Genomic DNA, 14,954 nt, shown 5'->3' with positions numbered 1-14,954 from the left:
ATTTGTTCATTGTTGTGTGGTATATTTAATTTCATGATAAACATTTTTATATATGATTCCTTGCCCCACGTTTCTATGTCTTTGGTACAGGATTTTAGGAGAAAGATCACTGTCAATGTATATGAACATTAGAGCTCGATTTTTTTTTTTTTTTTTTTTTAAGATTTTACTTATTTCAGACAGGGAAACAGAGAGAGAACGAGTGGGCAGGAGGGGCAGAGGGAGAAGCAGACTCCCCAGGCACCCAACATTTTCAATTCAATCTGTCCTTTTGACGTATTCATATCTGATGTCATCTTACTGTTTCTCTTGCAGACTCTTAAATTACAACATATAAATTTAGCAACAACACATCAAGTAAATATTAATTATAATTTTAAGTATATTTTGTATTAAAAACCACAATAAAGAATGTACTATTTATTACTATACTATTTGATGTAGACTTAGGTTAATAAAATAGGATCTCTTTCCAATTCCTGTCTAGGGAAAGGATTTGTGATAAAGTGAAGGACTAGATGTTTTAGCTTACTTACATCATTTATAGCTGTGTGCAGGCAGACCACAGCTTTCTAGATAATTAAGATGAACAAGAATTTCCTGTTTATTTCAGTGGAAACCAGAGTAGAAACAAGAGAAAAAGTAAATTCAGTCTTCCAGGCAGTTACCAATTCATTCATTCATTCCAATTCCAATCTATCAAAGAAATTTTTATCTAATTGTCTCTTGGATAATCTAGCCCTATTTACTACAAAGCCTCAGAGAGTTTCTCCAGTATCTAATATGGAATCTGTGGAGATGTTTTTTTTAATTCCTATTCAAATCTTCAGAGTTGGGAGCAAATCTAGCCTGAGGTATCAATAGCTCTTATAGAGTGGCTTCAGCACTTGGGAGGTTAAGTGGAGTAGGAGCAATTAAGTATAGTAATTTTCAAAACATAAAAGGCATTGTAATAGAAAACTCAAATTGTCTTCTCCACATTGGCAAATTCAGCAATTTTATGAGTCCTAGTTTCTATTTTTAAAAAAGTCCTCTTCCTCTTTTCCTCTGCAATAACAATCTAACCAACCTTTCTTTTATATATATATATGTGTGTGTGTGTGTGTATATATATATTTATTTATTTATTGAAGTTCAATTTGCCAACATACAGTATAACACCCAGTGCTTGTTCTCTCAAGTGCTCTCCTCAGTGCCCGTCACCCATCACCCCATCCCCCTGGCTGCCTCCCCTTCCACTACCCCTTATTCATTTTCCAGAGTTAGGAGTCTCTCTTGTTTTGTTACCCTCTCTAATTTTTCCCACTTATTTTCTTCCCTCCTTTCCCCTATAATCCCTTTCACTATTTCTTATACTCTCAGAATGAGTGAAACCATATGATTGTCCTTCTCCGATTGACTTACTTCATTCAGCAGAAGACCAGCTGGAAGAACTAACCAACCTTTCTACACACATATTTGTCCTTCTGTTCTCCACTTGACTGTCACTCTCTATTCCTAATTCCTACCCATCCCAATCCTTTACTTGACAAATAAATTGGCTGGAATTTTTGAAGCCAAAATTCATTTCTAGGCAGATGTTACAAATAAATGTGGATTTGTTCTTTACTAAAGTATTAATATATTAATCTTACCTAATATACAACTTACTATGTACTAGGCACTGTTCTAAAAGTTTTATACATATTAGCTCATTTAATCATCAGAACAACCCAATGGGGTAGATATTCTAATTTAAATGAAACTGAGGCAAAGAAAAGTCCACAATTAAACGGGTATTAAGTTAGGGAGCTGAGAGTTTCAAATACTGAAGTCTAATTCCCAAGTCTAAGCTCTTAACCACTATAACTAAGCTGTCTTTCATGTATAAAGAGTTTTTTTTTTTAATTCCTTGTATACCTAGGGTCAAGCAGATTATCACTCAGATTTTTTTTATTTAGGTTTTTCTTAGAATGGAGGCTAGGCACAAACTTAATTAGAGGTAGAAGAGATCTTAAAGATATTAGTTCCACTCCCCTCCCTTTACAAATGAGGAAGCAGGGACAGCCTGGGTGGCTCCTTGGGTGGTTGAGCGTCTGCTCAACACCAGGGCATGATCCTGGAGTCCTGGGATCCAGTCCCACATGGGGCTCCCTGCATGGAGCCTGCTTCTCCTCTCTCTGCCTGTGTCTCTGCCTTTCTCTCTGTTTCTCTCATGAATAAATAAATAAATAAAATCTTAAAAAAAAAATGAGGAAGCAGACCCAGGGATGCTAAATACCACTTAGCATTATATTCTTCCCGTGACCTATTCTGATGCCTTTTCTAGTTTACCATGCTTGTTACTTTATACTTTTATCACTATACAAAAGTTAATAATTTTAAGTTTGGTAAACAATCCTAGTTTCTATTTTCCTTTTCTATGAGAACGTTGAGCTTTACCTGCTAAATTTGTTATTTCCTCAAATAAGAAAGTTTTTACTTAAATCTTTAGGTCTTATGAAAAACGCTGAAAGAAAAATTTACAAGTCCTTCGCATTTCCAAATTAGAAAAAATTTACCAAACTGAAAACAGATCACATGACCTCCTAGATACTTTTAATTTCATACCACTATCTAATCTTTTCATTGCACAGCCTGTTACAGGAACATTTATCTAAACATTCCCTCCAGTTATTCTACCAAATGGTTTTATTCCTAAGTGATACACTTTCCTTAACTCTTTATTACACATAATCAGAATTAGTTTTTATATTTTGTCATTTGCCATTCACATTCATTGAGGTTAGTAAAAAAAAAAAAGTCATAAGATGCCTTGCAATTAAAGCAATGGCAAAAACTGTCTTCAATAGAATTTAAAATTTTCATAGTAATTTAAATATGGGACAAAGGCAGGCTCCAGAAAAAAATTATATTTTGAATTTGAGAAATGGATAGTGTATACATAAACAACAGATGACAAGGATACCACATTAATGATCTATCTGCCTTGTTCTAATACTGCTAATGGAATAAAAATTGATACAATCTTTCTGGAAAGCATTTTGTTAATACATAAAAGAGCTCCAGAAGCACCTGGATGGCTCAGTTGGTTAAGTGTTTGCCTCTGGCTCAGGTCAGGATCACAGAGTCCTGGGATCAAGTCCGCTGGTATTGACTACCTGCTCAGCCGAGAGCTTGCTTCTCCTTCTCCTACTCCCTCTACTTGTGCTCTTTCTCCCTGTCTGTAATAAAATCTTTTATTTATCTTAATGTGTACATTAAATGATTGCATATAGATCAGTTTTTGTTTTACCTTTTTGAACCCACATATTATTTTTTAAAAATTATTTATTTGAGAGAGAGAGAGAGAGCGCGTGCGCACAAGTGGGAGGAGGGGCAGAAGGAGAGGGAGAAGCATCCCATTGAACAGGGAGCCTGATGCAGAATTCAATCCCAGGACCCTGAGATCGTGACCTGAGCCACAGGCAGAAACTTAATTGAGCCACCCAGGTGCCTGGAACCTGTATATTGTTATACACTATACTAACCTACCAGTATGGAATGTACTATGAAGGAAGACATGCTATTATGATTAAGTTTTTTGCTTTGTTTTGCTTTTAGTATACAAAATATAGTTTACAAGGTGCTATTGTAGGAAATGGTTTTTATATTTCTATACAATTTGGTTACTTTGTTTTAGAAAGTGTGTATTAATTTTAAAAGTTTAAGCTACAGAATCCTTACCTAACAATGTTTATTCTAAAACAAGTATTGGAAATTATTGAAGTTTACTTAAAAGGATTTCAGAGTGCAATTTATTGTGATGGATTCCAGAGATGCTCTTAGAACTAAAGGTTCATGTGGCCCAGGTTTGAGGCCAAGAACTGAATGGCCTTTAACCCCAAGGTTATCATGAATGTGATAAGGTAAGACTGATACCCTTAGTGGCTGAAGGCTTATGTTTACTTCATTTAACAAGTACTTACTGACTGCCTACTATATGTAAACACTAATTGTAGTCACCGATAATACAGCAGTGAACAAAAGAGATTCAAGTTCCTCCCCCCATGGAATTTACATTCTTGAGGAGACAATAATTAAATGCTATTATTTTTAATATATGTATATACATGTAATATATGTACATATACAGAATATATAAGATTTATTATATCCTAATGCATAAATATACCTTCTGTCAAAGATGAGTCTGTAACTTTTTCCATTAATATTTTGTAGCCTTCAGTGTACCAGTCTTTTACTTACTTAAATTTATTTCTAAGTATTTTCTTAATTTCCTTTTCAGATTGTTCAGTGCTGGTGTACAGAAACATAACTGATTTGTGTGTGTTAATCTTATACCCTGCAACTTTGCTGAATTCATTTACTAACTCTGGTAGTTTTTTGTGGATTCTTTGGGGGGCTTTCTTTCTTTCTTTCTTTCTTTCTTCTTTCTTTCTTTCTTTCTTTCTTTCATGTTATCTGTGAGTAGAGATAGTTTTCCTTTGCCTTTTCAAATTTAGATGTCTTTTCTTTTTCTCCCCTATCTGTTCTAGCTACAACTTTAAATACAGTCTTAAACAGCAGCAGTGAGAGGTAGATACCTTGTATTGTTTCTCATCTTGGAGAGAAACCTTACAGTCTGTCACCATTAAATTTGTTATCTGTAAGTAGTTCATAAGTTCCCTTTAACATGTTGAAGAAATTCCTTTCTTTCCTAGTTTTTTTGAGTGCTTTTATTATTTGATGATCATGTTGATTTTTTTTCTTTTTTTTTAAGATCTTATTTATTCATGAGAGACACGGGGGTGGGGGTGGGGGGCGGATGCTGCAGAGGGAGAAGCAGGTTCCATGAAGGAAGCTTGATATGGGACTCAATCCTGGAACTCTGGGATCACGCCCTGAGCCAAAGGCAGATGCTCAACTGCTGAGCCACCCAGGTGTCCCAATTTTTGATGTATTACATTGATTTCTCTTTGTTGAACCACTCTTTTCTGGGATGAATCCCACACCATACATCATGGTGTATAATAGTTTTAATGAGCTCTTAGATTTGGTTTGCTAATATTTTATTTCTGTACCTGTATTTACAAGGGATATTGGTCTGTAGTTTTCTTATGATGTCTTTGTCTGGTTTTGATATCAGGGTAATAATGGCTTCACAGAATGAGTCAGGAACTGTTCCCCCCACATCTGGGGTTTTTTTGGTAAGAGCTTGAGAAAGGTTGATATTAAATCTTTTAAAAATGTTAGGTAAAATGACCAGTGAAACCATCCAGACTTCAGGAACCCAGGCTGGTTGAAGTTTGCCTATTTTGTGATACATCTCAGCATGTGGCTTCCAGGGTTGCATCTATCAGGAAGAGAGAGATCAGAGAATGACTGAAAGTGGCATAAGTCACTTTTTCCCAACTCATTGGCTAAACTGGTTACATGGTCCCAATCTAACTGCAAGGGAACCTGAAAATGTAGAGGAGCAGAAGGAATATTTGATGAACATTACTGTTTCAACAACTGTTCATTTCTCCACAGTATTTAACACACTTGAACACATAGTACATAACACATCTTATATAATTCACATATATTTAAATATATAATTTGCATATTTTATGTTCACTATTTAGTGCCTTTCCCCAGCTAGAGCATAAGCTTATTCTTCTAGAAAACCACACGGCTTACAATTACTTGCCCACAAGCCTTTGTTCATGTTCCTGCTCCTTATATGCCTTTTATTATTTTTTGCTCTGTAGTCCTTTTTTCTAAATATTAGATCCTACTCATGTCTCAGGACAACTTGGATCTTACGTAATCTGGGTGACTTTGTTAACATCTTTAAATTAAGTACCCCTCCCTTAGAATTCCTCAGAATTTTTAGTATACTATCGTAGCACTTACCACATTATATAGTTAAATGTCTGTGCCATTAACCAAGTTCCTTATGCATGTTGAAGAATGGCTAGAGAAAGAAATAGAGCCTAGAAAAGAAACTATGAGGATCTGAATAAGGATGGCTTGAGGGGAGTGGAAAAGAGATGACAGAAATACTTAGGTGAAAACAGCAAGATGTGATTATTGGTTGAACATGAGGGATAAGGAAGGAATCAAGGATAATTCATATTTCTTATTTAGGCTATTATGTGGATTATGAGGTTCCAAATGAAATAGGGAATATGAGAGGAGGAACAAGATTGGGTAGTAGGATGATGACACTGGTTTGAAGAGCAGAGGGTTTAATTAACTCCATAGAGAGATATGTGCAAGTGAAGATATGTGCAGTAGCAGGTGCAGGTGAAGGCATTGGCTGTGGTTCTTAATGCAAAGAAGTGGATAGGTCTTCATGCGAAATAGTAGTTGAAAAATAAGAAAAGCTGAGACTACCAATAACTACTAAGGGCAGAATCCTTATTTATTTATGCCAATGTTTAAGAAACAAGAGGAAGATATGCTCTTAAGTGGAAAACAGACAAAAATAGATGGTGAAAGAGGAAACAGAATGTGCTATTATAGAAATCAAGGGTATTTAGACTTTCAGGAAAGTCGTGGCCATGTCAAATACAGTAGAGAAGTCAAATCAAAATAACTATGTACTAAATCTTTGCCACTTTTCTTACAACCTTACTAACTCCCTTTTTTTTCAACCCCACTTACTGAACCAAATTGATTTCTTACTGAATTGAACCACCTTGGCTTCAATTTCATGGAGACATTTGAAGCTTAAGGGCATAAACTGCCTCAAGTGTGTCCCTCTCTTTCTTCCTTTACAAACTTGCCACCATGCCTCTTTCCCACTAAAAAAGGAGACTCAAGTAAGTCTTGATACCAAGAGTTGTCTACATTTTATGTTTTGTTTTTCCATTCTTATGACTTCCTGATCCCAGTATTCCCCCCACCACACACACAGTTTTTCTCAAAAAGGTTGAAATTTTAGTGGAGGGGCAGAAGTGGAAAACCAATTAATTACAAGGTGTTGAAAACAAGATGGGGAAGTACCAACAGAAAACTACAAATAGCAGTCATTGATGGAACTAAGAGGGAGATGGTGCTCAGTCTTCTTCCCCAGGGAAGCTAGGACACTTACATGGATCAGATTCAGCACTATTCCAGAGGTATTTCATTTTGGAGCTACATGAAAAAATATGTCTCCTACCTGCTTTTCTCCTGCAGCATGATGGTGATTAAATCTTTACTAAAGAAATGAAAATGAGCCAGTTCTCACAATGAGGATTATAGAAATACCAGATTTCATTCATTTACTCAAGCATATAAAAAAATATGTATTTTTTTTTTTTTTTTTTGAGAGATTGAGTACGCACATGCAAGCAAGCACAAGCTGGGGGGAAGGGGTAGAAGGAGAGAGAATCTTAAGCAGGACTCCATCTCACGACCCTGAGATCATGACCTAAGCTGAAATCAAGAGTTGGATGCTTAACTGACTGAGCCACCCAGGCACCCCTGCAAAAGTATTTCTTCATTGTCTGCTATGTGTCATGCTCAGGGTTAGGTGCTAGGAATACAATGAGGAGTAAAAATACAGTTCTTGTTTTTGTGGAGTTTTGTGGTATAGTAATTTGTTTTTTATTTCCTTGTTTATATTTAACCTAATTTATTTAACTAATTTTACTTTTCTTTCCCCTTTAGTATCCTCTTATATATGGACTGATTCTTATTCCCTGCTGGTGTTCTCTAGTTTGCCTAAGTAGAATTTACATGGGAATGCACTCCATTCTGGTAAGGAAAACATTGTGTTCATAGTGCCTTTTTTTTTTTATGGGAAGCCTGAAAAAAATATTATTATAAATCTTTGTTTTACAAAAATAGTATGTTAACATGAGTTTTGTGAGCATTTAACTTAGTAATTATGTATTTTATTGAAACAGTTTCCAGCAATCACATATAACCAAATATTATGCTCAAGATAAGGGGTTTCTCCCTCCTTCCAGTCTGTTTGATTTTCCTTCTCATTTTCTTCTCTGCTTCTTCTCCCACTGAGTGAAAACCAACAATGTGAATACAGAAATCAAGGAGAGCTCTCCTGATTAAAGAATACCCAATGACTAGAAACTACATGAACTTAAACCACTTATATTTACATATTAAGCTCTAGTTTTCTTCATTTTCCTACCAGTATTTTAGGGCTTACAACAGTTATTTTATTTTGAGAATGTTATTCAGTTTAAAAAGCAGCAGCAAGGGAGCCTGTAACTCTTTAGCCATACTTGCTCCCCTCCTTTACTCCTCTTCCCAAAGATACTCCTTTAATTCTAGCATGCATTATCTCTTCCCCAGATTACTGTAACAGCTTCATTAGTGGCCCTACTTCCAGTCTGACATCACTCCATACAGTGTTTAGTCTCCTTTTGTAGTTTACTTCCAAAACACCAGTCTGATGTCATATTGAATGACCTGTGTTTCCTCAAATGGTGTTTCTTATCTCCATACCTTTAAGGAATGCCGAAACTTCTGCTTGAATACCTTTTTCCCTTTCTTTGTCTAGCTAACTATCTTATCCATTCCTCAAGACTCACAAAAATGTTCTCAACTCCTAAAAGCCTTGTAACATTCCCCATCTTTCCTTTCTGTAGACTGATTCGGTGACCTTTCTCCCAGAGCATCTTGAGCATAATTCTGGCACAGCACTTATGCTAAACTGCAATTGTTGTTTTTTTTTTTAATCTGTCACTCCTACTAGATAATAAGCAACATAAGAAAAGCAGCTATGTTTTCTCTCTATCCCTTGCATCTAGTATGGTGTATCTTTGTACACTCTTTGAACATATTATGTATTTTGTAGATAAAAGATCAGAAAAAAAAAGTATGAGCTAACTCATAGAATAAAAAAATTTACAACTGGTTACAAATTATTCTTGTCCTTTTAGAATTTTCTACTCATAAAAATATCTACTTAGCTTGTTTCATAGCTGTAGAAAGACTGGGTTTCTATTTCTTACTTAGATTGCTTACTTCCAGTAGCTGCCCCTTCAATAGTAAATTTCCAGAAATTGCAAATACTATTTATTTTAATAAGCAAATTATTTGCATTCAACTTTTTATAACTATTTGCATTAATGCTAATTGTGAATTTACACATAATTCTAACTAATCTCTACTAATTTTATTTTTTTTTATTTTTATTTTTTTTTATTTTTTTATTTTTCTACTAATTTTATAATGAGACCGTGTATCATATTTTTTAGGTCAGATCTAATATTTGTCAAGAGAAAATGTTATCCATTTCTGTGTCTTGTTAGTTATTCCCTTCCAGTCCCAAAAGTTAGTAATATTACTTCTAAAAAACTACCAAATGATTATGTATCTTGAGTGACAAAAAATGGATCCCTGATATTTCTTCAAGTGAAAGATATTATATAATATTACCCCTCGGTTCATTATCATAATAAAAAGTATAATAAGAATCTGATTATGTTGAGTATATAATCTAAAAGATATGTTCTTTAAAAAAATTGACGTTTAGTGGATTGATCAAATATTCAAGCTGAGTTCAGTTCATACTAGATGTCTATTTTTGAGTCAGCTGACATAAAAACAATATTGATGTATTATTTTTCAAATCATGCATCTGATAACTCTAGTCCTTTATTCAAAAACCTTCTTGTCCCATTGAATGTTACATCAGTTTTATTCAAACCAGCTACTGAATTTTATTATGTGTATTACAAATATCTGTTTTCCTTTTATTTTTCTGTTTTCCTTTTAAAAGTAAAATCATGGGTAACTTGTAAACATGTAAATTATGATCCTGTATTATGACCACAGTTTTTCCTAATAAATAATACATTGCTTCTTATTATTTGATAGTTGATACATGAAATTATAACTATAATGAATCCCCCCTTCTTTACATTATGGATCTAATTAATGTATTCCCACAATTTTTTTCCTATATTGTAATGTTTCAGTAATTACCTGCATTTTTTTAAAGATTTTATTTATTCACGAGAGACACAGAGAGAGAATCAGAGACATAGGCAGGAGAAGCCGGCTCCATACAGGTAGCTGGATACAGGACTTGATCCTCCATCCTCAGATCTGGGATGATGCCCAGAGCCGAAGTCAGATCCTCAACTGCTGAGCCACCCAGGCTCTCCTATTACCTACATTTTGAACTATATTCTTATTCATAATTTGTATCTTTACTATTTATTGTGAAAGAGTATGGAACTATAGGCAGCTGGTGCCCTACAAGTTGTTAATAGGTGCTTAGATACCATAGTATCTAAGCGGATGTGTCTTCATTAACATAAGAAGAGAGTTTTGTGATAATGTGTTTTAAATAATTTAAAATGAATACTTCATTCAGTATTTGCCCTAAGCTTTGTTTTTATTGTTACAACACAAAAAGCAACAGCTTAGTTTATTTCCAACATCTACCTACTTTCCTAAATGGATTTTCTTAATTCCAGGAAAAGTATAGAGGAGTTACTATATCTTTTCCTTTACTTATTATAAAACCTAGCTCTCAAAATTTAAATTCATAAAAATGCAGGCCATTTTTAAGTTACTAGACTGGGAACTTGTCTAACTACTATTTTGCTTCTGCATTAGTAACATTATGAATAGGCTATAAATCCATTTACCCAAAATTGTACTGAAAACTTATATGTCTATATGTGGAAAGTCTTTTTAGAAAGATATTAATGAGATTATAAAGCAATATATACTAGTCAAACCCATTTTTATAACAAGAAATAGAAATCCAAACAACCAACCAAAAACCCCTCAAAAACCCAAAAACATTTTATAAAGAAAGGTCTGGAACAGTCAACATTCAGAGTCTTAAGAGTGACTGTTCCTGGGTAATAAGTATTTGTTATTGTTTATCTGTATTTTCTAGTTTTTTTTTTTTTTAATGATCACATTTTAAATTTGAATTTTAATTAAAGATAAACATTTCAAAATCTATCTTTAATAGTGCCTTAATAATCAAATAAAATGCATTCTAACAAAACATTTTGTTGTTTGGAACTGTTGGCATCACTGACATACTAAAATTAGAAGCAGGACACCTAAAATATGTTATAATTAAAAAAACCTCAACAACTCACTAGGATATGACAGGAGCCCTGAATTCTAATCTTAGCAAATCACTGGCCTCTCTAGGTCTATTTCCTGATCAGAAGAAATGAAGAGGATAAAACTTTAGATTTAGTATGTAATAAACTTTATTGAGTTTATGGTATTTGATATTTCTACCATAAATTTGATAAGCCTGAATATTCTAATGTGTAATTATCTATTAATTTGAGGGCATATAAGTTAACTATAGCTAACTGGTATCTAAAATTATTTGATACCACAATGATAGCCATCATGTTTATGTCCTGAATTCAGTTGTTCCTTCCTCTGGTTCTGTTGCATGGAGAATTCTACCACTGAACCACCCATGCACCTGGTTCTGTTGCATGGAAATTCAGTTTACCCTTCACTACTCAGGGTAATATCATAAATAATAACTCAATATGAAAAGGAGGTATATTTGTATAGTCTTTTTATTTTAAGATTTTATTTACTTATTCATGAGAGACACTGAGAGAGAGGCAGAGACACAGGGAGAGGGAGAAGCAGGCTCCCTGCAGGGAGCCTGATGCGGGACTCAACCCTAGGACCCTAGGATCACGACCTGAGTCAAAGGCAGATGCTCAACCACTAAGCCAGCCAGGTACCCCAGATTTGTATAGTTTAATATTCCTGGAACTCTAAAAAAAAAAAAAAAAAAAAAAAAAAAAGAGGACAACAAATACTGGATATTTTGTGTTGTACTGAAATAGATTTGTAGAATTATAATTTTTATGAGTTATTTTAAAGAATTCTTAAAGTGATCAAATGTAGGGGCACCTGGGCCAGCTCAGTCAGAGGAGTGAGCTTGTGATTCTTGATCTTGAGGTTGTGAGTTTGAACCCCACATTGGGTATAGGGATTACTTAAATGAATAAATAAAACTTTAAAAGTAACTATATTTTAAAACGTGATCAAATGTAAAGAAAAAATCTTTAAAAGTCATTTAATTGATTAGTCTTTATCATTTTTTTAAGGTACTATGAAACTTTTATAGGAGGGCAGCCCAGGTGGCTCAGTGGTTTAGCACCACATTCAGTCCAGGGCCTGATCCCGGAGACCCAGGATTGAGTCCCACATTGGGCTCCCTGCGTGGAGCCTGCTTCTCCCTCTGCCTGGGTCTCTGCCTTTCTCTGTGTATCTCTCATGAATAAATAAATAAAATCTTAAAAAAAAGAATGTATAGGAATGAACATGTACTTATATCTATAGTATGAAAGAACTGTAATTTTAAAAAAGATAGCTAACTTTGGAGCTAGCAAGCCTTCCTTTCATTTAATCTAACAGTAAATGTTATTATATATAGTTTTATGTAAAAAACTCATTAACTGTCATTTATTTAAAACTTCTTTTTTTTTTTTTTTAAACTTCTTTTTATTTAAAACTTCTGACTTGGTACACATTCTATGTAAGAATTACAAGACTCAGAACACTTCCACATTAGCATATTCTGAAATTTTTGAATCAGTCATGAAATTTAATAAAAAATAAAGCAACAGCTTCTATCCTGGTAGCCATAATCTTATAATTATTTTGCAAGACGCATGCCTTTAATTACAAGGTAGGGAAGAAAGGTAAGATAGCCACCAAAGGAGCATAATCTCATAAAAGTTAATTAAATGGCAATTAGTGATATGAAATACAAAGAATAGAGGTTTGATAGTCACATAATTTGAGAGCTCCATGTCCAAAAGTATGGTCAGATTTTGGGTCACTTTTGGAATCTTTGAGTAACTGCAGTAAAATTTAGTTAATAAGAATTCTTGGGTAACTTTCAGTATGTGTCAGTGAATTTTCACAGACCTCATGTTCAAAAAAAATGTTGAAAATTTAGTTTTTCACTCCAATGCTGAGAATCATTTTTTTCAACAAATGTATTGAGCACTTTCAATCCATAAGATTAAATACCTAGCTGTATGACAGCAGTCTCATTTTCTTTATTTAAAAAGTGGCTAATTAAGGTAACCATAAATATTTTAATCAAATTTGGACACTCCAAAAAAAAAATTTGGACACTCCTTGAAAGGGGAGAAAAGACACTTTTAATATTTATTCTGGGGACCAAAGAGCAAAATGAGATTCTATTTGTAAGCCTAAATGCAGTTACATAAAATATTAAAGTATTACAGCAGTGTTTTCAGTACAGAAAATATTATTCTCTGAAAATGTCTTTAGCCCAAGTTGAAAAATTGTTTCCTCTGTTTCTCTTACAGAGTTCTTATCAAGCAAGATTATATGATAAGTCCAAAGAATTATTCTTAGTTTAACAAATATTTATTGCCTCCTTACTGTGTGCCAGCCATTGGCATATATGTATAAATAAGGTAGTCTTTGCCTTTGAGAAATTACTGTCTACACATGTAATATGTAATATAAATATGTAATGCCGTGATTTTCAATTGGGGCTGCAAAATGGAATCACTGGGGAGCTTTTTTTAAGAAAAAAAATTGATGGCCTACTCCCACTTCAATTCAGTCAGAATCTCTGAGGATTGGCCCAGGCATCAATATTTGTAAAGTTCCTGAGTGATTTTTTTTAAAGGGATTGTGAACCTTTGGTTTTCTGGTAGAAATAGAAAGGAAAGCCATGTGGCAACTATTCTAACAGGTTTGTAGAAGATGCTATGGAGGTCAAGAGGAGGAAAATTCCTTATTATGGGGTAGGAAGAGAAAGTTTATGGAGGTGATAGGTACCTGAGCAGAATCTCAAAGGATAGGTAATAGTTTGTCTAAAATATGGAAGGAACGGTAATCCGAAGATGAGAGAAAATAAAGTCTCTAAATTCATTATGGGATTTGGCATTGAAGCATTATTTTTTAAGGTTGTTATTATTTTGTTTTTAAAGTAATCTCTACACCCAATGTGGGGCTTGAGCTCAAAACCCTGAGATCAACAGTCACATGCTCCATGGACTAAGCCAGCCAGGTGCCTCTGTCATTGAAGCATTATGATAGGCAGAAGCCAGATGTTTGAATACACAAGTGAAATTTTTGCCTTAGTTCTTTAGTTTTTGCTAAATGATTATATCTTTATTTGACTTACTATCACAGCATTTATATAAAAAGAGTATAATTACTTTTAAATAATCTCATTTCATATTTTAGAATCAGAAAATATCCATAAAAATTGTTCTATATAGAAATAAATTTTTAAAATGCTTTTCTAATGATTGTAATTGTTGTAATTGTTGAATAACAGAGTAAAGATACTCATTTCCAAGTAATTTAGTAGATTTTGTTAGAATAGATAAATTCCTATAAAGAATTCATTTATTCATTCATCCAATATATATTTGAGTGTCTACAATGTGCCAAGCTTCCTAGGAAGGCAGTGGTTAAAGAAGATAATTTCCTTAAAAGTTTTAGCTGCACATTCAGTTCTTTCTCTCTTTAGCAATTGTCTATATCTTTAGCTATTCTTATATTTCATAGTATTCTTATTTAGAGTTTTATATTGTTTAGAACAATGCATTGTACTGTTGACTTTGCTGATCCACAATAAGGTGGAACAGTTCAATAGAAAACTGTGCAGCAGTTCAATAAAAAGTGAGGACAATACCAAGAATTTGGAAGTATACTCAAGTCTTAAGTGTAAAAGGCAAACTTAAAAATTTCAGAACATATCTTTATGATCTTGTGGCAGGGAAGGCTTTCTTAAGCAGTAAAAAATAAATGTGATTACATTAAAATTTAGAACTTTCGTTCATCAAAAGACTCTAAAGAAAATGAAAAGGCAGGCCATAAAATCCAAAAAAGATGTTTACAGAACATATTATTGATAAAAGATTTTGTTGAAAAAGGATTTATACGAAGATCATATGAAAAAAATCATGCAAGTCAGCAAGAAAAAAAATCTAAAAGAACAGTTGCAAAAAGACACAAATATACATTACACAAATATACATTACCCATAAATT

The 14,954-nt window shown here is 33.7% G+C and overlaps 1 protein-coding gene across 1 annotated transcript in view; it reads left to right on the top strand.

The window, feature by feature from the left end:
* SGPP1 (sphingosine-1-phosphate phosphatase 1) overlaps positions 1-14,954 on the top strand; it is a 32,767-nt gene that overhangs the window by 14,155 nt on the left and 3,658 nt on the right. Inside the window, exon 2 of the mRNA XM_026000540.2 lies at positions 7,603-7,692. Within this exon, the coding sequence (XP_025856325.2) occupies positions 7,603-7,692 (90 nt within the window). The remainder of the gene's footprint in view (positions 1-7,602; positions 7,693-14,954) is intronic.

The sequence above is a fragment of the Vulpes vulpes genome, chromosome 6 (assembly GCF_048418805.1).
Source record: "Vulpes vulpes isolate BD-2025 chromosome 6, VulVul3, whole genome shotgun sequence".
NCBI classification, from domain to species: domain Eukaryota; kingdom Metazoa; phylum Chordata; class Mammalia; order Carnivora; family Canidae; genus Vulpes; species Vulpes vulpes.
The sequence above is the reverse complement of the archived record's forward strand: the minus strand, read 5'-3'. Positions and strand labels throughout refer to the sequence as shown.